The sequence below is a fragment of the Trachinotus anak genome, unplaced genomic scaffold (assembly GCF_046630095.1).
Source record: "Trachinotus anak isolate AG129_WGS33_773 ecotype Australia unplaced genomic scaffold, CSIRO_AGI_Tana_v1 ptg000042l, whole genome shotgun sequence".
Taxonomy (NCBI): Eukaryota; Metazoa; Chordata; class Actinopteri; order Carangiformes; family Carangidae; genus Trachinotus; species Trachinotus anak.
The window spans coordinates 1,781,607-1,808,392 of NW_027273893.1; the positions used below are offsets into that span (position 1 = coordinate 1,781,607).

The 26,786-nt window shown below is 40.8% G+C and overlaps 1 protein-coding gene and 1 long non-coding RNA gene across 5 annotated transcripts in view; one reads left to right on the forward strand and one right to left on the reverse strand.

The window, feature by feature from the left end:
- The window catches only part of ano9b (anoctamin 9b), a 30,326-nt gene extending 4,224 nt beyond the window's left edge, over nt 1-26,102 (forward strand). For 2 of the 3 annotated variants that reach the window (XM_071472950.1, XM_071472952.1), the window contains exons 5-24: nt 737-786; nt 876-934; nt 2,053-2,132; nt 2,947-3,081; nt 3,220-3,313; nt 5,326-5,386; nt 5,528-5,610; nt 12,208-12,312; nt 12,761-12,925; nt 14,028-14,064; nt 14,315-14,426; nt 20,347-20,401; nt 20,489-20,586; nt 22,181-22,377; nt 23,082-23,234; nt 24,280-24,424; nt 24,520-24,642; nt 24,737-24,830; nt 24,916-25,028; nt 25,278-25,809. In XM_071472950.1, coding sequence (XP_071329051.1) covers nt 737-786; nt 876-934; nt 2,053-2,132; nt 2,947-3,081; nt 3,220-3,313; nt 5,326-5,386; nt 5,528-5,610; nt 12,208-12,312; nt 12,761-12,925; nt 14,028-14,064; nt 14,315-14,426; nt 20,347-20,401; nt 20,489-20,586; nt 22,181-22,377; nt 23,082-23,234; nt 24,280-24,424; nt 24,520-24,642; nt 24,737-24,830; nt 24,916-25,028; nt 25,278-25,326 — 2,008 coding nt within the window. In that variant the 3' untranslated portion in view covers nt 25,327-25,809. The other variant, XM_071472951.1, reaches the window with a different exon arrangement.
- LOC139615112 (uncharacterized) lies at nt 22,276-26,540 on the reverse strand. Of its 2 annotated transcripts, none has more exons than XR_011687229.1 (4): nt 26,400-26,540; nt 24,776-25,076; nt 23,066-23,213; nt 22,276-22,416 (listed from the first exon to the last, which is right to left on the reverse strand). It is a non-coding gene; the product is annotated as an uncharacterized lncRNA (long non-coding RNA). The 2 variants fall into 2 exon arrangements; XR_011687230.1 differs by having other exon boundaries at nt 22,277-22,416; nt 23,036-23,213.
- Nucleotides 26,541-26,786: the final 246 nt, after the last annotated feature.

Genomic DNA, 26,786 nt, shown 5'->3' on the forward strand with positions numbered 1-26,786 from the left:
TTAAACACAGAAAACATTATTTTTTGATGCCAATTTAAACATCTGTACTGGCTTAAGTGTTTGTTTAAAATTGTTTATTTGGATTTCAGGTATTATTCTGTTACTGACGATGATGATTTTGCTTTGAGTGTTAAGTTGTTGTTGATAAAACTGATCACAAACTGATAAATCAGATTTGCAGCAGATTGACGATGCTCCAGAAACAGACATGGTTTTGAGATGTCAAAGTGTCAAACTTATCTCTTCTTCTCTGTTTCCTCCTCCGTCCACTCTCCTCCAGAGTCTTCAGCCCCTAAAACAGAGACTTTAAAACTCTGTTTTAAAAGGAAAACATATTAGTGTGGATGCCTAAGACTCATTTTCCACCAAATACCAACAACTCTCTTTTGAATTAGTTGTCCTTCAACCATGAAAATATGACCAACAATGTTTCAGCCAGAGTTGTAGTGAATAAAACATGAATACAGAACATGAATAGAATAGAAAAATGAACATGAATACAGACTGTTTTGACCAGTGTTTGATCCAACCATCAGTCACTTCACTGGAAACTGTCTGTGAAAGGTGTGTACCTCTAAAACCCTATGACTCCAGTCAGAGGTGAGAAATCTGGATCCACCAGAAAAATCATATCATCTGTCTTTGAAGGTTGGGGATTGGATTTTAAAAATGTCTTCCACAGTTGTTTCATAGCACCACAGGGGAGCAAAGCTACAAGTTTTTATTGTTTCTCCAGGATCCGGATCGTCCATTTCATCCTTCATCAGACCTTTATCAACACTGGAGGTGATATTTCATACAGACTTGATCATGATAGGCCAGATGTAACAGGAAACAGCAGCCTTTCATGCCGACATTTTGTTTTCTTGTGACAGAGAATCTGGACGAGCTGCTAATGAAAGATGTTTTTGAAACCACTTTCTGCCTCCATGAGGTGAGACCATCTTTGACTGAATGCTGCTGTCCCTTTAATATTGATTATTTAATAATGATTATCTGCTTTAATATACATTATCTGCCATCTTTCAGTGGGATCAAATGTATGGTGACCCATGAGTACTCAGTAGCTATTACTACATTATTACATGAGTACTCAGTGGTTATTACTACATTCTTACAATAGTGCACAGTGGTCCTTACTACATTAATACAGTGGTACTTAGTGGTCATTACTACATTATTACAGTGATGCTCAGTAATCATGGGTCATACCACACATGTCTTTTTTTTGGTCTCAACTACACATCTGTAAAGTTTAATGACTTTATATTGCAGGTAGTGACGCTGTCATGGAGAGAGAGAGACAGACAGACAGAGAGACAGGCTGACAGACAAAGAGAGACAGACAACAGGCAGACAGACAGACAGAGGAGAGAGACAGACAGACAAACAGAGACAGACAGGCAGACAGACGGAGGGCGAGAGACAGACATACAGAGAGGGAGAGAGACAGGCAGGCAGATAGACAGACAGAAAGACAGTACTCAGTGGTTATTACTACATTATTACGTGAGTACTCAGTGGTCCTTACTACATTATTACAGTATAGCTAAGTGACAGACAGAGAGACAGACAGTCAGAGACAGACAGACAGACAGACAGACAGACAGAAACCGGCAACAGACAGACAACAGACAGACAGACACCTTTGTGGTACTTCCTGCTATAGCAGGTGTCTCCACGACCACATGTTGCCATGATGACAGACACACAGACTCATGAGGTAGAAACAATATTATGATAATATAATGTTATAATATGACACATAATAATTAATATTATCTGACTTGTTAAAATAATATCTGTCACCTTCTAAATGTGACACAAGCTGTTTGATCCAATAGCTGCTGATAGAAGTTGATCAATGTAAATTGATTCTTGCATATATCTTATAATATTTCTCTCTCTACCATTGAGAGTGAACACAGGAATTATTTCAACACACTGTGGAAAATATGATGTTTTGATATTAATGTGAAACTTGTTTATTGTCTTATAATTGAGGCCAAAGACACCTGAAGTGTCTAAGTGATTTTTTTCCATTATTCTCAGAGAAAGAAGCAGAAACAGTTGAAGAGGAAGTGGGCTCGATGGACGGCTCTGTTTACAGGACAACCAGTCAACGACGTCAAGTCAGTGAACCCACTTCAACATTATACTTCCTTTTTTGGAGGGGTGGGGGATGCAGCACAGTGTCAGAGAGTGAAAACCTCTGGTTTAGACAGATGTGTAGGGAAGTCTATGCAGAAATATAGTTTCACAGTACAGCTACAGAAATAGTCAAAGATGATACAACCGTCAAGGTGCAGTTGTTTATGTTTTCACTGTAAAAAAAAATATTCACTCCTCGTGGACTTTCAAGTTTTATTGATGATAGTGCCAGATATCGTCTAAAGGCCAAAGTGTTCATACCTGGTCTGAATTCAGAGGTGGGCTGAGAAACCTGGATCTCACTGCCTCCCTAATCTCAGAAAAATGTGGATAACAGAAACCTCATTGTGTACCACTCGGTTGTTTAATAAGTTCACAGAATTCAACAGAATTAGTTGTGTGAATGAAAACCATGTTTGTTTGAGTCTTTCTGAGGGCAGTCAAACTGCAGAAGTTTTCTGGATTGTTTTAGGTGGACATCACTCATCACTACCTGAAGACTGTGTATGTTCATCAGTCTGGTAGAGACAGTGTGACCGGCCAGACAGTATCAGGAGAGTCAGAGTGGTTTTGAACTGAACACTTCAGTGGAGCTTACCTGCTCCTGACTTCTGTCTGGTGTGAATCTGGGGTTAGATCAGAGTACACTCTTGGTCTCAGACCAGAGAACCGTCAGGGAAACATTGACTAGTCAGACATGTCAGTCTCTCTGTGAATCAATGTGGCAAAACAATGAAACATGAAAAAGGCCAAGTTTTTACAGTCTCTGGTGTGTTGATGGTTTCCGCCCTGTAGATGTTACTTTGGAGAGAAGGTGGCTCTTTACTACCTGTGGCTGGGCTGGTACACCAAGCTGTTGGTTCCAGCTGCTGCTCTGGGTGTTGTAGTGTTCCTGTATGGACTGGCCTTTTTCCACACCAACCCGCTCATGTGAGTCAACAACATAGAAGTCGTAAAATGTCCTTTTGCATTAACATAACTTGAATTTTAAAGAGTATTTGAAATGGTGTGACTTTGGGACTTTGGGTATGAACCTTTGAATCTTTTTGTGTGTGTGTGTGTCCTCAGTAAGGAAGTGTGTAACTCCAGCATCATCATGTGTCCTCGCTGTGATAACAGATGTACAGTGTGGCAGCTGTCAGACACCTGCTTCTACGCTAAGGTGAATCATCTCAGCTTTACTCATCTACAGTCCTGTAACCAATAACAACAATCTTTGGATATTTGAGTTGAGGTATTGTGGTGAAACAGTGTTTGGTGGGTTAAGATAATGTAGTATGTCACCTAGTTTTACTAAAGAACTAAACAAAATTTTATTGCCATTTGTCTCACATCACGTGACAACAAACAATCTTAGCTGCTGATCAAGGTCTCCACTTGGCTTCATGCTGGAACTTCCAAAGTTTCTTATCTCGAAACCTGCTCTCCTCCTCTGTTTGATATAGTTACTGATATCAGTCAGTTTGAAATAATGAAATTCTCCTTTCAACTGAAATTGGAAGCGACAACTCATTTCGCAAGTGAAACTGACAAAAGCTGTAGTGGAAGCACACCGTCATAAAAGCTGCAGTATACACAGGTATGTGTATATACTTTTGTGTGATCAAGCCAGTACTTGAGCTATTTATAGTGTACAGGCCTCATTTCTACATAATAATAACTTTATCAGCTACATGTCCAGGGATGTAAATTCTTAGTCTGGGCCACTTGTGAGAAACAGAGTAAAAACAATCAGAGAAACAGAGATTTGAGTATTCACGAGACTTCAAAAACACAATACAAATACAACTTGATCCTGTCTTTTTTTTAGTGGGTAAAACCCAGTCTTTGTGATAAAAATGTTATGTTTTAAGCCACATCCATTCATATGCGTATATAAAACGTTGTAAAGTTGCTCCAGAACTGCAGAGGACATTGTCCAGCTCGTTAAGACAAGAATACTGGCACCTCTAAATATAATGTTATTGTTCCACCTAAACCCTTATTTTATTATTTTATAAGTCTGTTTCAGCTTGTGATTCCACACTGACTGTTAAGCGCCCATGGAGCCAGAATAGGCTATGGGCCCCTATTCACTACCTCTTACTGCTCACAAGCTGATGATGTAAAAGACCTAAAAATAAAGGAGGAATCCACAAAAAAGCAGGACAGAGCTGATACATGTGTCCATTAAAGTGGATGTGTCGGTTCTAAAAAACCTTGTGTCATGTGACCTGTAGCCCCACAAAAAAATACAGTGAGCTAGTGATATACTGCACTAGAGGTAGGCTAGGTTGCTGCTTTGAGTAAGTAAATAATAAGTTAGTTAGTTTATTGTATCATGCTAATCTTGACAGCTTACATTAGAGACACACACAGTTTGATCTGTTTTTAATAGTTAGGGTCATGTTTTTTGATTTTTGAAATGGGTCTGCACCCATCTACTTGAACTCAATCATTCAGCCTTATGCTCCTTCTCGGCCACTGCAGTCCTCCAGGGAATGTTGTCTGGAATGTTGCCTTCCCTGCACGCAAGGCAATCTCAGTCCAGACTGTTCTGGTGGTTCCCAATGGTGGAATCAGCTATCAAGTTCTATCAGAACAGGGCTGTACCTCTCTATATTCAAGAATCTCTTGAAAACTCATCTCTTCCGAGAGCACCTCCTTTCCTAAAACTTTAACATGTCTAACTAGCTCTTACTATGCACTTTTTGACACACTTCCTTGTACAATCTCCCAGCACTTATTAAAGTGATCTAGTGCCTAAAACTTACATGGAGGTTTCCCACTGCACTAAAACTTGTCTATTGTCCTTCACTTATAAGCCGCTTTGGATAAAAGCATCTGCCAAATGAGCAAATGTAATACTACAAAGAGGACATGACCCTCCAGACTCCACAGAGCATCACTTCAACTTGTAGAGACATCCAAAGATGCACAGGACTTCAATGCCAAGTAACATTTGCTAATTTTCATTATTTAGGGAATGGTCACTTAAATGACCTCAGATCAGCTGACACAAGTAGGCTGCGACAAATATTTACTGTACTGGCTACAAAGCCTCTATATCTCAATGATAAAGAGGTTTGTTAGGACAGTGACATAAAACCTGGTCCTGCTCTCTGTCTCTGTTTTTGTGTCAGAGGTTTTTTGATCTGCCTCCTTGTGTCATTCATGATGTGTTTATCCACACAGGTCAGCCATCTGTTTGACAATGAAGGCACTGTGGCCTTTGCTATGTTCATGGCAATCTGGGGTGAGTCTCTTATCTGCTCTAATATGATGTCTAATCTAATGTGATGTCAACTTTAATATGACTTGTTGTCATGTCTAATGTGATCTATTGTCATATCCAATCCAGTGTGAATTCTAACTGGTTGTGTCTGTGTGTTTTCAGCTACTCTTTTCCTGGAGCTATGGAAGAGACATAGAGCCAGACATGTTTCTCAGTGGAAGGTCTATGACTGGTGTGAGGAGGAGGTACTGCTGTGTGGATCTACTCACAGATAAATATACTGTATCTTTGTTCAAATCTGCTTCTGAGTCTAGATACTGCACAGTTATCTGTAGTGTTTAGACCATGCCTCAGGCTACACATTTCTGTCTGAACCCAACTCGAGTCTGAGACAGTAGTAGACTGGACCCAATCTGAACCCAACAGGCATCCTGTTTTTTGTCTGAACTTGACCCAGGCCAGATGCAGTTAGTGTGAGCTGAAGCACTGAGTTTGTGTTACCCTGTCATGCAGTTGTTACCATAGTTACAGCTTGCTTATTTAGCCTGGTTACACGTGTATGGGCACCTTGTGAATTAACGTCAAAAGGCTGATGTGACCAAACTCAAACGAGTACATCATTTCTACATTTTTTAAATTTATTTTTATAATCACCCCTCTGGTTCCATCGGGTCCCGTTGGGTCCCATTGGGTCCCATTAGGCTTTAGTGGGGTAGCCACCCTCTAGTATTGTTTCCTGGGATTTAGTACACCTCAGCTTACAATATAGACATGTTTCAAAAATCTCAACCTGTTTAAACGTGATCATGAAAGTTATTTCTTTAAAAAGCATATAATGAATAAAATGTTTTATCTTAACCTAAAACCATAAGCAAGAAAATTCATTATGTAAATGAATATTCAAAAACAAGAACATTGAAGCGTGCAATCACTGAATTTACATGCACAAAAGTTACCTGGTTATGATCAGGTTTTTGGAGTATCCCCAATATGTGTTGTGTGTGTAAATATTTTATCCTGGTTTTGAGAAACCTGGATATGCTAATAGGGGCTTTCAAATAGAAACAGGCTGGTCTGAGCTGCTGATCTCTTGTCTGAATTCCTATCACAGAACAATCTTCCTGATTCAAATCAGTCAGGCTTTAAGAGTGGCCACTTAACTGAAACGGCCTTGTTGTCTGTGACAGAAGCTGTAAGGGCAGCCAGAGCTGCAGGCCTTCAATACAGTGAACCACTGCATGCTGCTATCCATACGCTCCAACATGGGCATCTTGAAATTCTGTTTGGCGTCTCATGCAAAAAAGGCAGCAGCACTCAAGGTTAAAATTACACACCAACACAATTTTGATAAACAGCATATAAACAGCATAAAACTGTAACAGACAATAAGTAATAAGACAAAGTGCAGTAATAAATAAAGTCAGCAGCAGCAGACAGTACATTTAAAAGTTCACAGTGAATAGTTAAAAGTGTATTGTACATTTTATTAAGAGTTTTATCTGCACTTATGGACCTTGCCTTCCTCTGCAGGCGGTCAGCATAAACACAGTCTGGGGTCGGGAGTGCAGCTTCCACAATCCTCTGAGCAGTCTCACCCGGGACACATCCCTCCTATTTTCCACTGTGCAGCTTGCATACCACACTGTGCAGTCCTGGCAGAACATGCTCTCTATTGGCCTCCTGTAAAAGTTAATGAGCAGTTCTGAGGGTAGGCTGGCCTCTTTAAAGCTTCTGCTTGGCTTTCTTCACCAGGCTGGAGGGGTTGTTTAATGTAGCCCACCCTTTCCACCCCCTCCCCCTTGATATAGAATGAGGCCTGTGTGGTCCTTCTGGATCTCCTGAAGTCCACAATAACTAGAGCCAGATGTTGGACCTCCTCCTGTAGTAGGTCTCGTCATTGTCACTAATGAATCCCACCACAGTGGTGTCATCAGCAAACTATGTTATGGTTTTGGAGGGGTGAATGGGGACACAGTCCTGGGTGAAGAGGGTAAACAGGACCAGGCTGAGCACACAGCCCTGTGTTCAGAATCATGGTGGATGATGTCAGGTTCTATATCCTGACATTCTGTGGTCTGTCAGGGATTATGGTATTATATGGAGATTGCATCCTCTGTAGATCTGTTCCCTCAATAGGTGGCCTTCTCCAGGTCTGCAAGGATGGTGTCTTTAATGTGGAATAATATTGTCCTCTCAACCCCACTTCAATAATCACTGGGGTGAGGGCGACTGGACGGTAGTCATTAAGGCTGGTGACGGCAGATTTTTTGGTGGCTTTGAGGCAGCTGGGGACTGCAGCTTGTTGCAGGGAGGGGTTGAAGATGTCGTTGAACAACCTTGCCCGACACCCTCTCTGGTTCAGCCACTATGGTGATGTTCAGGGTTGACCTCACTTGGTGGAGCTGGAGGATGAGTGTCTGCTCCTTCTTGGGCTGAGTTCTTTCAGCTCTCACTCCGCTGTGCTGTTTATTGAAGCAAGCAAAGAAGCAAGTCAGGGTGTCAGGGAGGTCCCTGTCCTGACTGACCTGTGTGGTGTTGCTCTTGTAGTCAGTTAGGGTTTTAATTCCTCTCCACATGTTTCAGTTGTTGTTGTTCTCAAAGTGTCCCCCAGTGCATCATTTGTACCTGCCCTTGGCCTCTCCAATGCCCTTTTTCAGGTCACCCCGACAGTTCTTTAGGCCAGCATGTTGCCTGACCTGAAGGCAGCGTCTCATGTCCTGAACAGAGAATTCACAGTGCTACCCAACCAGGATTTCTGGTTTGGGAACACCCCGATGGTTTTGGTGGTCAGCACAGCCTCGGTGCAGAGGTTAATGTAGTCGAGGACAGGTATACTCCTCCAAGTCAACTCCCTGAGAAAACACAGTCTGTACTCCCAAAGCAGTCCTGCAGTGATGTAGCAGTCTCCTCACTCCATACCTGCACGGTCTTTATAGCTGGTCTGGTTCTACAGACTACAGGTTTATAAGCTAGAGTCATTATCAGAGAGATGTGGTCTGATAAGCCAAGTTGTGGGGATGGTGCAGCTTTATATGCTCCCAAGATGTTTGTTTACACCTGGTCCAGGATATTTTTTGTCTCTGGTTGGAAGGCTTACATTTTTATGGAGCTTGGGCAGCACTGCCTTCAGATCTGCATGGTTAAAGTCTCCTGCCACAATCACAGCCCCCTCTGGGTGAGCGTTAAGATGGTTGTTAATAGAGTTATGCAGTTCTACCAGAACTAACTTAGCATTAGCATGGGATGTAAACAGCAGTGATGAGGATGGCAGAAAACTCCCTCGGCAAATAGAGTTGCCTGCATTTCACCACCAGGTATTCCAAGTCTGGGAGCAGTGCTTCCCAGTGATGTCTACAGCTGTACACAAGTTGTTGTTCACATAAATACACACTTCTCCCCCTCTGCTTTTACCAGATCAGCCATAACATTATGACCACCTGCCTAATATTGAGTAGGTCCCCTTTTTGCCGCAAAAAGAGCCCTGACCCTACGAGGCATGGACTCCACCAGACCTCTGAAGGTATGGTGTGGTATCTGGCACCAAGCCATCAGTAGCAGATCTTTTATGTCCTGCCTCATGGATCTGACTCCAGCACATCCCACAGATGCTCGAGGCCAAGTCAACACCTCAAACTCATTGTGCTTCTGAAACCATTCTTGAACCATTTTTGCAGTGTGTCAGGGTGCATTATCCTGCTGAAAGAGACCACTGCCATCAGGGAATACCATTTCCTTGGTGTATTTGATCAGCTACAATGTTAAGGTAGGTGGTGCGTGTCAAAGTAACATCCACATGAATGGTAGGACCCAAGGTTTCCCAGTAGAACATTGCCAAAGCATCACACTGCTTCCGCTGGCTTGCCTTCTTCCCATAGAGCATCCTAGTGCAAGTGTCTTCCCCAGGTAAGCAACGCACATGCACCTGGCCATCCACATGATGTCAAAGAAAACATGATTCATCAGACCAGGCCACTTTCTTCCATTGCTCTGTGGTCCAGTGCTGATGCTCACGTGTCCATTGTAGGCGCTTTTGGAGGTGGACACAGGTCAGCATGGGCACCCTGACCGGTCTGTGGCTACGCAGCCCCATATGCAACAAACAATGCACAGTGTGTTCTGACACCTTTTTATCAGAACCAACATTAACTTTTTTAGCAGATTGGGGTACAGTAACTTTTCTATTGGATCTGACAACAAAGACCAGCCTTGCTCCCCATGTGCATCAGTGAGCCTGTTGCCAGTTCACCGGTTTTCCTTCCTTGGACCACTTTTGGCAGGTCCTGAACACTGCAGGCCAGAAACATCCCACAAGAGCTGCAGTTTTGGAGATGCTCTGACCCAGTTGTCTAGCGATCACAATTTGGTCCTTGTCAAAGTTGCTCAAATCCTTACGCTTGCCCATTTTTATCTGCTTCCAACACATCAACTTCAAGGACAAAATGTTCACTTGCTATATCCCACCCACTGCCAGGTGCCATTGTAACGAGATAATGAATGTTATTCACTTCACCTGTTAGTGGTCATAATCGGATCAGTGTACACCACCTCCTTGGATCCAATTATCTGCTCACATGGCTTCTCGTATCACTGCTACGTTGACGACAGCCAGCTATACCTGTCGTTCCCACCATACAACCCCATGGTCTCTGCACGGATCATGACATTGATATCAAAATCCCCTCTTCATCCCTTACCCCATCTAAGGTTGCAAGAAACCTGGGTATCATGTTTGATGACCAATTATCCTTCTCTCGGTCATACTGCTTTGCTCCTTACATCAGGAAAATCTTACCTGACTCAGAGCTCTTGGTCCAGGCCATGGTTATCTCTCTCCTCGACTCCTGCAGTGTTCCTCCGGCAGGCGATAGTCCGGATGCAGCAGTCAGCCTGGTCTTCAATCACCCCAAAAAGGGCACAATTCACTCTGCTACTCATCGACCTACCCATCAAATTCAACTCACTAATGCTGTCTTCAGAGTGACTTCTGGGTCTGCCCCCATCTACTTGAACTCAGTAATTCAGTTGTATGCTCCTTCTTGGCCACTACTCTAATAAATGTTGTCTGACATTGCCATCTCTGCACACAAGTCTCAGTCCAGACTGTTCTGGTCTGTGGTTCCCTGATGGTGGAACAAGCTACTAAATTCAGCCAGAGCCTAAAACCTCAACATGTCTAACTAGCTCTTACTATGCACTTTTTGGTGTACTACCTTATACAATTTCCTTGCACTAATTAAATAGATGTAGTACCTAATACTTACACCACTTACACCACCACTTTGGACAAAAGCATCTGCCAAATGATTAAATGTAAATATAAATGTAAATGAATGTCCCACTCTATCTGAGTATTGTGGCTGACCATTTATGGCCACAGTTCACCATTTTCTAATGGCTACTTCCTGCAGGATAATACTCCATGACACAAACTGGTTTCATCAACATGACATGTGAGTCCAGTTCAGTCTCCAGACCTGGATCCAGTAGACTCCCTTTGGGATGTGGAAGAACAGGAGATCGGTAGCATAAATGTGCAACTGACAAAAATGTTATGGATCCTTATACACATATAAACACATGAATCTATCCTCTAATCAGTGTACAAAATGACAGATTTCAGTTTATTTCCTTTTTTTAAGCAGGTGAAAGTCAGATTGAGATTAATGTTCCTTTTTCAAGATACTGTAAGGGATTATTACAACAACGAATCTAAACAACAGAAACAGACTGCGACAACTGTCACACACTACAAAACAGTGTACATAACACCTGGTTATATATGCAGTGTACACAGTACTTAGTTAATATACAGTAAATGCAGGTATGTTTTTCCCAGACCTAAATAAAATAAGAATTTCTCAGATCTTTTTCTCGTCAGCTGTCAGGCCTCAGTTTGTTTCAAGTTCATTCTTTTTTAAAACAAATGTTTATATATGGTAATATGAGAGCCTATAGGAAACAAACATCAACAAACCCCAGGTCTGTACATTGGTGATGGCAGTGTAAAGGCAAACTGACTGTTCAACTAGATTTAGACACACGTAGTGGAAATTACACTTAATTAATTTATTTTTTTCAGGTGATGATGGGTAAAACCTACACTAGTGTACATTTACTCCAGATAGTGTCTTCAGAAAGTATTCAGACCCCTTCATGTTATTGAGTTGTAGATTTAATTGTAAATGCATAAAATTCTCATTGTTGCCCATCAGTCTGCTTCAATAATCAATTACAAAAAAGTCAAAATGTGTTTAAAGAAATTTTTTGCAAATTTATTCAAAATTAAAAACTGAAATCTCTCACTGAAATAGCATAAAAGTGTTGAGACCCTCAAGTCAGGACTTTTTAGGACCCCCTTCAGCAGCAGTTCCATCTTCAGTCTTCTTGAGTCTCTACAGCTTTGAACCGGGATCTGGTCAGTTTATCTCAGTCTTCCTGTCAGATCCTCTCAGACTCAGACTGGACAGGAAGTCCCTGTGAACTGTCCTCTTCAGGTCCCTCCACAGATGGTCTGTAGGGTCTAAGTCTGGACTGGTCCCCTCAGGGACAGTCAGAGACTTGTCCTGAAAACTCTCCAGTGTTGTTTTAGCTGTTTGCTTCAGGTCACTGTGGAGCTGTAAGATGAACTGTTGCTCCGGTCCCAGATCTGTGGACTTCAGGTTTTCTTCAGGAACTCTCTGTATTCGGCCTGTTATTCAGTGCCAATATTCTAACTAATTTTTTCAAAAAAAGTCATTTTCTGATGAAAGTCCTGTACCTGTTAAAGGACTTGGTTCTGGGATACAAAAGTCGTTGTAAATTACCTTGAATGTATCAGTTGAAGTCTGTTTGTGTGTTAACAGGAAGAACTGATTCTGAAGATAGTCAATGATCCAAACTGTACACCCAAACAGTTCAGACACTCCTACCTGCGCAGCACACTGGTCCTCATCTTGGTAACACTCATGGTAAGACACACACACACACACACACACACACACACACACACCCACCCACCCAGTACCCCTGAAAACTACACACACCAGCATTCAACTTACTTCCTGTATTACTTGGCATGTCTGGTATACGGAGAGAGCAGTGTAAGCGAGAGGTGAAGGAAAATGTCAGATCACTGATGACTGACTATTACAGCAATGTTCACTCACAGTCACCTGTTTACTTCCAAAATGAAAGTGCATTACAACCGAAAGATCAATTTAATTTACCAGAAACAACAGCTGTTATATCATATTGTTGTCAGTTAATCTCAACTTTTTTCTACATATTGTAAATAACAGATCAAAGGCATCAAACAGTTTGGAGCTTTGCATAACTGAGAATAAAAGATAATGATGGACAGCTGCAGTAACAGGAGGATGAAGCAGTAGCTTGTCAGTGTGTGTGTTTGTGTTCCAGCTCATGCTGATCATCGGCCTCACTCAGGCACTGGTGGTGTTTCGAGTGGTGGCCGCACCCTTAATGTCTGAGGGCAACTGGGCGTTTATCAGAGACCACGCCAGCATTGTGGCTATGATGCTGGGAGCTGTGCTGCACTACGTCACCATTCAAATCATGACCCGGGTACGTTTTCTTCACCGTCCTCTGCCTGAAGCACATTAATGCAAGACATTTTAATTCACATCTACATGTGTTGATTTTTAAGTCAGTATTGTTAACCGTCCCTATTTGGTGGCGCTGGTCTGCTACTGAAGTGGAAAAATATGTCACTACTGGGAAAATGTATGCAGGGAGTTTTTAAACTGACAGGAAAATCAGAGACGAGACCACTGAGGAAGCTCCTGAAGACCAGGTGTTATACAGAGCATTCAGTAAGTCTCCTTCACTTCCTTCAGTTTGTTATGTTGCACCTTTATGCTATATATAATATATAATAAATATACACAAGAAGTCCTTCATTAATCAACAGTCAATACCTCATAATGACAAAGGGAAGAGAGAAATGTAAACATCTATTCAAATTACAAAAAAGCAAAGGAGAAACTGTAACATCACATTGACATAAGGATTCGGACACTTTACTGTGACTCTAAATGTAGCTTAGGTTCCTCCATTTCTTTGGATCTTGTTTCTAGACCTGGACTGGAGTCCACCTGTGGTGAATCAGCTGATTGGACACACACCTGTCTATATCAGGTGTCACAGATGACGATGCAGATCAGAGCAGAAAATCATGAAGAGGAAGGAGCTGCTGTAAGAGCTCAGAGACAGAATTTTGTTGAGGCTTAGTGAAGGCTCAAGAGCTCAGTGGTCTTCGTCATTCTGACATGAAGAAGTCTGGAACAACTGGGGCGAGGACAAATCCCCAATCCCCAAATCCAGGTTTGCAAAGCTAAAACTAATCTAATGGGCCAAGCAAAGTGTCTCAATACTTATGTCAATGTGATATTTGAGTTTTCCTTGTTAAAAAAGTTGGAAAAATTTCTAAAATCTTTTTTTACTTTGTCATTATGGGAAACTGAGTGTTGACTGATGAAGGAAAATATTAATTTAAACTATTTTAGCATAAAACTGAAACATAACATATGAAACGAGTGAAGAGGTCTCAACATGCTTTGAATTCATTGTATGTGAAAAAGAGATACCTGCTCCTCTAAAGGTCGACCTGCCAATGATGTCATAACTATAAAACCTTTCATGTCTTTGTGTTCAATACCATCTGTAGGTAAACCGATGGGTTTCCCTCAAGCTGTGTGACATAGGTGAGAATTAAGTTGGATGCTTTATTACATTTGTTGTACTGCAAGTACTAGTTAGTGGTACTACATAAGAAATACAAATACTTCCATAAATATAGTAATACATTGAAAATGCAAAACATACAACATACAAATAAGTCTAGTTAGATTATCTTGTTATATGTTACTACAAGATATTTTGTCAAATATCTCATCAGTTACATTTGTGTGTGTGTGTGTGTGTGTGTGTGTGTGTGTGTGTGTGTGTGTCTAGAGAAGACAAACTCATTTGCAGCCACAGAGAGGAGCTTCACAGTCAAGATGTTCACCTTCCAGTTCTTCACTCTCTTCTCTTCACTCTTCTATGTGGCCTTCTTCCTGGGCAGGTACTCAGTCTAAAACTGTCTGTCTTAGTTCAGGAAAAATATAAATATATGGTCACCACAATGAATCATTAAACACTATTAAAATGCACTGATATTATTTGAAAGTTTCAGTATCAGAATCAGTTTTATTGCCAAGTATGTTTTCAAATACAAGGAATTTGTGTTGGTGTTTGGTGTAAAACAGTGACATAAATAGAGTAAAATTAAAGGTAAAATTAAAAGTTAAAAATTAAAATAAAATATTTACAACAAAGATGTGGAATATATACAATAATAATAAAGATGTGGGGAATGTAGTGCTAAAAATATATAAATATATACTGTATGATAAGGCTGGTAGCAGATGGGAAGAAGTTGTTTTTGTGGTGAGAGGTTTTGGTCCTGAAGGACTGCAGCTTCCTGCCTGAGGGGAGTGGCTCAAAGAGTTTGTGGGACTCCAGGGTGAGAGGGGTCAGCTATAATCTTTCCTGCAAGCCTCAAGGTCCTGGAGGCTTACAGGTCCTGGAGGAATGGTAGATTGCAGCCAATCACCCTCTCAGCAGAGTGGATGATATGCTGCAGTCTGCTTTTGTCCTTCACAGTGGCAGCAGCGTGCCAGATAGTGATGGAGGAGGTGAGGATGGACTCAATGATGGAGGTGTAGAAGTTCACCGTCATTGTCCTTGGCAGGTTGAACTACTTCAGCTGCCTCAAGAAATGCATTCTCTGGTATCCTGAGAACATGGAGCACAGAATGAGTTAAGAGGTTTAAGGAGATCAGACAGGTGTGAGGGAGCAAGTATCTGCCATGAAGAGAAAAGACCGAACTGTTACATAGGTGAAAAAAGGCGACTTGGTCTTGGTGATGTCTTTAATGTGCGGATACAAGGAAAGTGCAGGATCGGGTGTGACACCCAGATTGTTGGCTGTCAGACTCAGGATAGGACACAGACACTGACATATATTATAATTTGAAATCCGCCTGAAATAGGGCACCAATCTCTGAAGAGACAAAAATGTATCAAGGTATAAATCTAAGTAACAGTCTAATATCCGAAGCTGTGACTTCTCCATTTAATTGATCTCTGGTCTTCAAAGAAACACAACAGATGATGGATGGATGGATGGATGGATGGATGGATGGATGGATGGATGGATGGATGGATGGAATTTAAAAGCTAAATAAATAGTCTAAACCACTTTGGTCACTTTGGTTTGACATTGGTTTATAAAATTATTGCACATGTAGACAAAGAAAAGTTACTTGGAACACGTGGCAGAAGAAAGACAGAATACGTGGACAAAAATGATAAAGATAAGATCACCTTTATTAGTCCCACAGTGGGGAAATTCACAGTGTTACAGCAGCAGGCAGTGGCAGTGCAGAGAACAGGAAAGCTGCAGAAACTGCAATAACAAATATTTAGAACGATAAATAATAACAATATAATAATGTACTAAATATATAGATACAAAAAATTACATATTTACAACAACAGTAGCTAATGCATGAGGTTGTTACGGTGGTGAGTGAGTTGTCCATGTGCTTTTTTTGTAAGCGCAAAAAAGTGACGAACTGGCTTGGAGCCAACCAGAAGCCATGGCAAAATGGCACAGAGGCCAAAGAACAGATGTGTGAAGTGATCACAACTGTTTTATCCCCTGGGGGCTGGCCCACATTTCAGGGGTGTTACCTGTGTTCTCCTTTGGTTTCAACTAGAAGAGAAAATAACTTTCTATGGAACTTTGAATTGTTTAGTCTGGAGGTTATATATAAAACTTACACATCCATCTTCCACCATGACCATAAAACATTAAAGGACACAACATATAAACCTAATATCACTAATAATGACCGGAAGAAAACAATACAAACAGATTTCATATTATTTATATTTTTTAGAAATATTAAATTTTTCATTCAAATGAATGGAAAAAATCTTCAGCTCTTCAAAAACTTCAGCTTCTTTGAACTTCAACTACTTCATTCAAACTTTATACTGTTCAGCAAACTTTCAGCTATTAAACTTACATTAAACTTTTTGATATCTTCAGCCATTTTTGATTTATGAGTTTAATTTTTATGCTTTCTTCAGAAAATTTCTGAGTTTATAATGGGTGTGTATTGTGCGGAATGTTCAGTGCTAGAGTGGGTGACATCACAGCTGGATTGGGAGAGGGAGTAAAAATGACAAAAAAAAAAATCTGAACAACTCGTCTTCATGGCCACACTTTTCACTGTACAAACACCATTACTAGACAAAATGGTAGAGAAACTTGTCCTCTTTCATAGGCTGTGTCTACCAAAGCCCAGAGACTTACAGAATTTGAATTATGAGTCTCTGAGTGATGAGAGTACCATCCAACTGCCCCATTAACCGCAAATCAAATTCAGAAGAGGATTTTCAGACAAAACCCCATTTTGAAACCTGCTCTCAAGTCCACACTTTTGACTCTAGAAACAATTTATTCTGACAGGAGGTACTGTTGTTGAGAAATTAAGAGACATCTGAGAGGTTTGCAGAGCCAAATTCTCACTCATGTCTATGTAAGCTCAGTGTCTTCCAGGTAAATACAGGTGTAGGATATTGATCGTTAACAGGCCAAAACACACACACACACACACACACACACACACACACACACACACATACAGAAGAGACAGACACACACAAATATATATACAGACAGACAGGCAAACAGACATAAACACAGTCTCAGCCACCAGGTATTTATCATACCTCTGTGTCTCACTCTCACACACATGCGCACTGATTCAAATATAAAGACTGTATTTCTCAGTTTCCTGCATTGTCCTTGTCTTTACACCTTTGTCAGTAAATTATTTGTCTTACTGCTGATTCAACAACATGTTTTGAGTTCTCAGACTGTACTCAGGTCAGACTGTACTGTATTTACACTGTTCATACACAGTCCTTCACACTGTTCTCAGATCAGATTCTCCTGCAGTTAGACTTCTTAAACAAATTCATACTGTTTTCAGGTCAGATTGGAGTGTATTTAGACTCCTTACACACAGCCATACAGATAGTTCTCAGTTCCAAATGTACTGTATTTTAATTTTTTTTTTTTTTAATTTCAAAATTGAACCATATTTCTTTCCACTTAAACTGTTGAGAAATTCAGACCTTTAGCTCTTTCAGGATTTTGCTTCAACAATTAAACTTTTTTCAACTATTTCATGCCATCCTGCCTTCAGCTAAGACTTTGATTCAAATTTTCTGGATTTCATGCATTTCATAATAATAATTTTTGCATTTAATCTTCAACTATTTTTCTTTCTACTTCAGCATTGCTTCAACAATTGCTTCAGCTTCTTAAGCATTGCTTGAGCATTCAGCTCTCAGCATTCACAAAGCATTTTCCGCAGGAAATGCAATTTCTAGTTATAATAAAAGTGGTTAACTCATCAAACAACATCATCAATGTTTCCTAAAGCTAATAGTAAATAAGTGTGGGTTACACAGCAGTGCTTTGATTACACTGTGGAACAATTTGAAAAAAAATTTCTGTTGAGTTAGATTTTTATGCTGATTAAAACTAAAATTGGCATGCTGATTCCAAAATTGCAGTCAGTTTTTTTTCTAGCACGTCAAGTTTTTTCTCCACAGCTTACCCTCCAGATAAGCAAAATTCCACTGATTAGCTGTAGTAAGACTTGCCAACAGCTACATGGCAACTTGTTTGTGCAGTCACAATTGAGACAGTGCGGTGAGAGGTGTGTGCAGTTCCCAATAGGTCAGTACCAATGTTCCCTCTAATTTTTCATGTGTCTGGGCATACACACAAGCTCCCTGAGCACACTGAGGACCATTGTGAGCAACATCAGATGTGCACGCTGTGGCCACACACCTGTATCACACCTGATCAACACCTGGGATCATAGCAAGTTACATGGCTTATTAAAAAAATCAAATTACAGCAGCAATTTCCATTCATTTACTTTTAATATAAGTGATTTGGCCCACTTAAAATGAAATGCACTGTTGTTAGCTAGCTAACTTGCACGGCGCCGCGGCGCGTATGGGAAGGGCACCTACGTAAGCAATGTCAATGCTATGATTGGCTGCGTAGCATAAGTGAACCGTATCGTATCATTGGCTGGACATCTGTCACTCACTGTGTTACACTGCAAAAAGTTACAGAAAAAAATTTTATTGCTCTAATTAATTTACAGTTTATGTTGAATTTTATTTTATGCGCTGTATAGATTTTCTTGTGCGCTGAGAATGTGAGCAGTGCGCGATTGCGCAAGCGCGCAGCTTAGAGGGAACATTGGTCAGTACTATCAATATCTGCAAACAGAAAGCTAGCATAGTAGGAATTAAGAGGATTTGTGCTGGCTTTTCTCTTAACCTTGTAACCATGGGCATACCGTTGTAAGTTTTATGCTGTTTTTTTAGTTTTCAAAGCTTCTAACTATTCCATCTTAGTACAGTATTTTTCATATGTTTTAAGAAAACGGGGATCCTATAGTTCAAAAACTTGACGTGATAGAGAAAAACTGAGATCAGTTTTGGATTCCGCACCCAAAAATTAGTTAATAACAGCTGTCAGACCTAACTCAACAAAAACTGTGTAATAAAGACAGTGTGGATGTCTGTAGTGTTTGTAACCTTGTGTGAAGAATGGTGATAGTTTGGTCCTATGAAAGATATCTTTAAATCTATGTTACATCTCAGCACTATAGGATATATATTTAGGGACTGACTTATACACAAACACATCACATTGGTTACAGAATAGTTAGATAGTTGTTTTAAAAAATGTATTCAGATCTGTGTCTGTGCAGAGTAAACTGCTGGTTCCTAGTTGGGATTAGGGACAGAGGGAGAATAGGAATCCTTAGTGTGTGTGAGTGAGTGAGTGAGTGAGTGAGTGAGTGAGTGAGTGACAGAATCCAGGATTCACACCTTTTTGGTGTCACTTTTCTCGTATCAGTAACAGTCAAACACCAATTCAAAGTCTTATTGTTACAAAGTTAGAGAATTTTGTTCTTTGCTCTTGTGTGCAATCATTGATCCTCTGGAGATGATCATTTGACCATGTGACCTATGGTCTGGGTGTATGTGTCTCTGTGATGTACTAAAAGCTGGTCACTTTGTGAAAGAGAAGTTCTTTGTCTCTGTTTCCTATCAATATGATAGTTTGATGGTGGGGGGAGTAAGAAAGTGTCAATTTCATGTCCATAACTCTGCATGTCCTTACTATGAACTTTTAATGGCTTGTGACTGATGCCAGGGTATGGCCACTACTCTTCATACAAATTTGTTAGTGATATCAGGTAGGAGGTACTCCTATACTCTGATGTTGAGTTGGTACAATTTAACATATGTTACTGTATGATCCAATCAGTTGAAGTTAAGACAAAGTTGATCCATACACACAAGGTTGACAGTGGATATAATTAATTACAGTAAGAATATTAAAAAATATTCCAGTAAACTTAGAAAGGACATGAAATATTGCATGTTAAGGTCACAATTAAATCATTAAACCTATATCCTAAAGTGAAGATGAAGATTATAAGAAATGTCATATAGGAATATTATATAAATTACAAACAGCTGAAGGATAGATAGCTGCTTGCAGTTTTCAAGTATTATAAGACATCTACTGCAGACACACAAACATAACCAAAAACATAATGACTGACTAAAGTGATGTTGTTGTTTTACATGCAGAAAGTCATCTACTTAAAAGTGATTCAGATTTGTGGTGAACTAAAATTGTACAGATAGTTTTGTCAAACTGTGGTGGATGAGGTTATCTGTAGCTGAGATATGTGAAACATGAGGAACTGACTCTCTTTCAGTGTCACTCAGTAGTGTAACCTGTTACCATGGTAACCAGTATTGTATACAGACCATGCTCAGAGGTTTAAGATGCAGATTGATGTGACATTGATGTTCTCTCACAGGATAAATGGCCATCCAGGAAATTATGTGCGTATCGCTCGGTGGAGACTGGAGGAGGTGAGGAGGAGATTCACTTAATGTTCAGACATTCAGTAGTTCTGCATCACAGTACTAACCCTCAGGTGTGTTCTGTGTGTCTTGTAGTGCCATCCTAGCGGCTGTTTGACGGATCTTTTCATCCAGATGGCTGTGATCATGCTGCTAAAACAGACTCTCAACAACATCTTTGAGTTCACAGTGCCGTAAGTGTTTTCATTTAAAGGTTCATACAGTCTAAAGATAGATGTCCATGTGTTCTTTGATTATAAAGCAGGTGAAAGTATCAAAGTATCAGTCCACAGAGAAATGCACACAGCCTGTATTCAGAAACTGAGCCTTAAAATGAGCCGTCAGGACTTCTGGAACTTTGTGATGTCACAACAAAGCACCACCCTCAGTCACACCCCAAACCCTGTTTACCTGAAATTTGCTATGATTTTATTAGATCTCTACTAAGGAGTCTTTCCAGTGTTTTGTTCAGGCTCTCCAATGATCTTTTCTTTGTAACACTTTTCTTCTATCGATCGTTGGATTACTTTTCATGTTGTTTTATGAGTCACACTTGGATTGAAAACCAGCTATTACTGTACTTGCGTGTCAACTGCAAACTTGCTTGCTCACACAGGGTAAGATCCATGTCCTGGTGCTGAAGGCGCTGGTCTTGGTGGCTTTGTCTAAGTGGCTGCTGCCTAGGCAAAGCATATATCCACCCTAATTTCCCCATATATGCTGCCATCACACCACTGCCGGTAGACGTTATGTCCATGCAATCACCCTAACATCGCAGCCGGCCTCTGGTCTGTAGTACCAATCAGTGCCATTCAAACTCCACATGGTCTGTCAGTGACGTCAAATATACAGTGATATCAAAATAATGTGAGACCTTTTTTAAGTTTTTTTTTTTAAGTGCATTTTTTGTTCCGATATCAACAGTGAGAGAGAGATAGAAAAGTTAAAGAGAGGGGGCATGACATGCAGCAAAGGGTCATGGGTCAGAGTGGGACCCAGACCGCTGCAGTTAAGCCTTTATGGTTCCACCAGGTGAGCCCCTGGGGTTGTAACGAATAGTTGGGGTGACTTAAGTCTAACACTGTTCAACTGGCCCGATTTTCTGGTCAGAGAAAATGCAGCAACTTAACTTCTTTGGAGGTAATATTTATTCCCAACATGCACTGATTTCCAAGTGGGAGGAGTTGGTAATATGACAGGTAGATTAGATGTGTGGTTTGTCATATCTGTAACAGGAAATAATAGTGATAATTACTTTACATTGTCATATTAGAATTTAACATAGGATATCAGTTACATATATGAAACATAGCACAACCTAACAACCACAAGGAGTCAGGGTATGAAAATGAGCTAGTATCCTACTAATTATCTCATCCTGAACACTACATATGAACAGCAGTATCATATATCGCCATGAAGACAGAACGTTGGATATTAGTTAACAGAACTTACATTGTCACTGACACACAACTGCTACAACAAAGAATATAACTTGCAAACAGACCAGCAGAGAGAGGTGAGTTAACTATTTACTACTATTAACTATTCACAGTAGAGTCTGTCGAAGCGTAGCGTGCATATGCATAAAGTCTCTGAGGCAGAACAGGAGTGTGCTCTGATTTCACTTATCCTCCAGCAGGGAATTTTATACAGGGGAGCCCCAAAATATGTTACATTTTATTTTTGTAAGGCAGCAGCTGTTGAAGGGTTAGTCTCCAGACCCAGGTAGTGTCAGCCCAGACCTCATCAGATTGATCTCAGAGTGTTCATTCATGTGTTTTCCAGCTGGTTGAAGAGCTGTATGAGCAGAAACTCTGCAAAGAAGCTGGAGAGGAAGTGTGGTTACTGCTATAGGAAGGCCTGCCGTGATGAACAGGGATGTGTTGAACCATGCGACACCTGCAAACTCCGGGACTGGCTACGTAACTACCACCTGGCCAACACAGATGCCTTTAGCCTGTTCAATGAGTTCCTGGAGATGGGTAGGTCTAGGTCCACGGTCTCCACCATGACTATCAAACCTGAAAACCAAAGTCACTGGTTTGAAGGTGGATTATTAGAGCAAACAAAGGCCTGACAGTTGGCACAAATTTAAGTTATTATTATTACAACCATTCTCTAATCCTAGCTCTGAAGTAAATGAAGTGCAGAAGGTTAATGCCAACAATTCCTATAGGTGCCCTAGCTTTTGTTGATGACTCTGTTTGTACAAAGGCAGTGTTGGAACAAACTGTTTTAGTGCATACTCTGATGTATTATTAGGATAATATTGTACTGCAGGAAGTAGGACTGTATTCTGCTGTCAGACTAGAGGAAATAGACTGATTGGTCAGGGCTTCATCCCACAGCAACACAATGAGCTACAACATTCAAAGAATATAACCAGCAGAGTCTCCAGACCTGAACCCAGGTGACAGTGACACACATAAGTGGGAACTCTTGCAACAGAGTTGGATCAACTTTCTGAACAAAATCTCTTTGTAAATATCAGTATCAACTAGAAAAATTGAGATGTCCTATATATTTCATACATAGTTGTCAAATCTACGAAGTCTGAAGCCACAATATTTGATGTTTATAGATATCATTTTTATATTACTCTTAATGCTTTTTGTGCCAGAGAAAGACAAAATTAATTACTTCTCAAATAAGTAAATGTTTGTGGCGTACTGTCTGTGCACTTCAGTGGTCCAGTTCAGTTTCACCACCATATTTGTGGCAGCGTTCCCCCTCGCTCCCTTGTTGGCTCTCATCAACAACATCTTTGAGATCCGCTTAGACGCCATCAAGATGGTCCACCTGGAGCGCCGGCTGGTTCCTAGGAAAACCAATGACATTGGTGAGCTGTGTGTCTGTTTATTTATGAGTGAAAGGTTTCTGTGTGGAGGGAACTGTTACATTAATTTCACAAAATCATTTTAATTCTACATGAGGACACTGGCTGTTGAAAATCTGAGCTAACTGTAAAACCAGAATAATTGTAGAATGGGTGGGTACAGGGGCACTTACAGGAAACCTGTCAATCAGTCTTGCAGTAACCTGTCCTCAAACTGAAACGTTATAAATCTTTATCAGATGTTGTCTGATGTGAATGTCGGTGTTCAACATTTGATTCCTTCTGATTCCACTGTGTTTTAATTTGAAAATAATAGAGATGGCTTATTGTCCTGTGTATCTTTTTGGTTTTAATTGTTCCATTATGTGGTTATTTAGAAAACATTTGTTTTGCCCAGAACTCCCTAACTGTGAAGTGTCACCACTCTTAAGCCCCTTTTACACTGGTAAAAAAAAAAAAAACCGCTAAGACCTGCAACATCTTGCTTTTGTTGCCAATGGAAAAGGCTATAATCAGCATTCACACCCAGGTCACATGACTGCTGTAGTCACAGGTACTGTATTTATCAGCTCCCGTGCCTATCAGCAGTGATGTAAACACAATACCCAGGTGAACGCACAAATTTTTGCCCTTTTTCCCTTTTGTGACATGTTTCAGAGCACAAACCCTGTACACAAGCCTTAAATCAGAAACACTGCAGCTACACTTTGAAAGAGAGTGAGCTGCAGCCCCGAGATAAGTTTTCAAAACACACAGTCACCAACCAAATAGTCTCACAAAGAGAATCAGAAGCTTAGAGGAGCGCCAACCCGGGAATGAGATGTGACAGATCTGTTTTACCAAACTTCATGGCAGCTAGCAGCTCACTCTCTCTCCCTTGCATCTGTGTGTGTGTGTGTGTGCTCTATAACTGCATGTGATGACATTGCTCCTTGCAGTTTTGTGTGTGTCCTCTCAGAAAGGCAAACTCAGCTGGCAATGTCTCTCTGTGTGACAGTACAGTCTTATGTGTACAGGTGTGTTTTACAGTACTGTGTTTGCTCTGCAGGTGTTTGGACGAAGGTGTTGGAGGCCATCGGTGTGTTGGCGGTCATCGCCAATGGCCTGGTCATTGGAGTGTCATCAGATTTTGTTCCACGCCTTGTCTATCGTTATCGTTATGGACCGTGTGCTAATGGAAGCACTAACACACAGTCAGTTATGTTTCAGCTGTTACGAGCACCTGATAACAAGTCAGCAGAGTGGTTTCTGTGTTGTGTCTCATATGTGTTTTGTGGTCTTGTTGCAGCTGCATGCAGGGCTACATTAATGACACTCTGTCCACGGCTTTCATCAGTCACTCAGCAGTTTACAATGACTTTCATATCAATCAAATGAGGACAGAGAATGGATTGAACGTTACACAGTGCAGGTGAGTCAGCCTTACTCTTATTCAGGTCTGTCCAAACATACAGGGTAGTCAGTCACAGATGTGATAAACAGGACCAACTGTCTCATTTGTGCAGCTATAGAGACTACAGGAGTGATGAGGACTACACACTGACCTCTCAGTTCTGGTTGGTCCTGGCTGTGCGGTTTGCCTTTGTCATCCTGTTTGAGGTTCGTACTCCAGATGGGGATGAGGCAGTGTTGTTCATTAGAATTGATGAGGCCAGTTAAATAGTTGTCTTGTCTGTTTCTGCAGCATGTTGTGGTGGTGTGTAAGTTTATAGCAGCCTGGTTCGTGCCCAACAATCCCATTCAGGTGAAGAATGATCGTCTGCATGACAAACTGGCTCGGCTGAAGGAAGAGCTCCGGTAAGTCAGCAGTACCATGAGACAAGAAGCTGTGAAAACACTGTCCTGCTGTGAGAACACAGTCATAACATATAGCTATAACAAGTAAAGAGCAGCTTATAGACACTGTAGAAAATGGTCAGTGGACGGAGACTCCATTTACACCTGGCTTTAAAATGCCTCTCGTATTCAAATTTGATGCAGATGTGATTTGCCTGGTAATAATATGTGTCTTCACTGTCCAAATTGAGATCAGATTGCTCTTTCCAGCTCACATCATCCTCTCTCATTTGTGCGGATCCAACAAAAAAAACAATGAACAACAAAAAAAGAAGAAAGAAGATCCTAGCCATCTATGAAGCTGCATTACTGTATTTGCTTGGTTTTCGAAGAGGGAGAATCCACCGTCTTTGACAACCAGAATGCTGAAGACGAACTCAGAGAAAAGTGCTGATTTATGTAGCTGGCTAATGGCTGCTAGCTGCCTAGCTGCTATCTTGATGGTTAGGAACATTTCTCCCAATCTAATTGTTTATGTGGAATGATAACACAATTGCATTGACAATTGTGTTCAATGTGGTCACATTATGTCTCTGACCACCTCTGGAGATGGTTTGGGTGATCGGATCACAATCTATCCTCAATGTGTCTTGGGCGCATTTACACCTGTAATGTCATGTGGTCAAGCTCCATCTGATTGCAGTCCAAGCACCCACAACACATTTTAATACCAGGTTTTAATGTGATACAGAGAGGATGTGATGAGCTTCTTATTCTACATTGTGCATGTTTGTTTGTTTTATTTCAGTGAAATGAAACGCAGCAGATCGACAGACGTCTGAACTTTCCACAGAGGACTTCAGATCTGCTCCTGCTGGTTAAAGTGTGAAATAAAAGGATGGATTGTTGTTTTTATAATTTATATTTACTGTCGGACCATGAGGCTGGACTCCATTGTAATGTTATGTTAATGTTAAAATTTATGTGTCATGATATTATCAACTTTTAATTTTCTCCTGCTGACATGTGACCAAGCAACAACCACCAGTTGACAGTCATGCAGTTTTGTTATATTAAAATGTAAGAAAGAATGAATTTTTTTACACAAATACAAAACAAACAATTGCACACATGAATGCGCATTTTAACAGTGCACACAGTCTGTCAACAAAATACTTCAGAGGTACAGCTAACCCCACTCTCCATTACAACTTACCTTTACAGTGTTCTACAAAATCAGTCAGTGTATCACTGCAAAGAGCAACAAAGCTAAGTAGCAAGCTGTAGTAGCGGCTAAGCTAACGCCGCGATGCTAACAACAAACTTAAGAATCCTTTTTTTAGCGTTTTTTATACAGCAAAACATCTACAACAAAATGATATTGTAACTCACAGGCTGTGCTCAGCATTAGCAAAGAGAGCTGCAGACATCGTATGAGTGGCAGAGATAATGCAAACAATCGCAAAACATGGACTTTCTACCATGGATGTATTATAAGACCTGGGTGCCGGATCTAAAAATGGCGCCCATTCAGTTCAATACGAATTGCTCACCAGGCACCATCCCAGGCACATACACCGAAAAAGTTTCTGGCTTCCAGGTTACTTCCACATTATGCGGCCCATAGAGACTGCGCAGTAGTGTCACTCCCATCATGCCTTTGGGCAATGAGAACGAGTGAACAACGTTCTCGATCTGGCACTGTGTGTTCATGAGTGGTCTTTATGGATGTATAATAAGGCTTCAACAGGACTGTTTGTTTATACAAACAGCAACAGC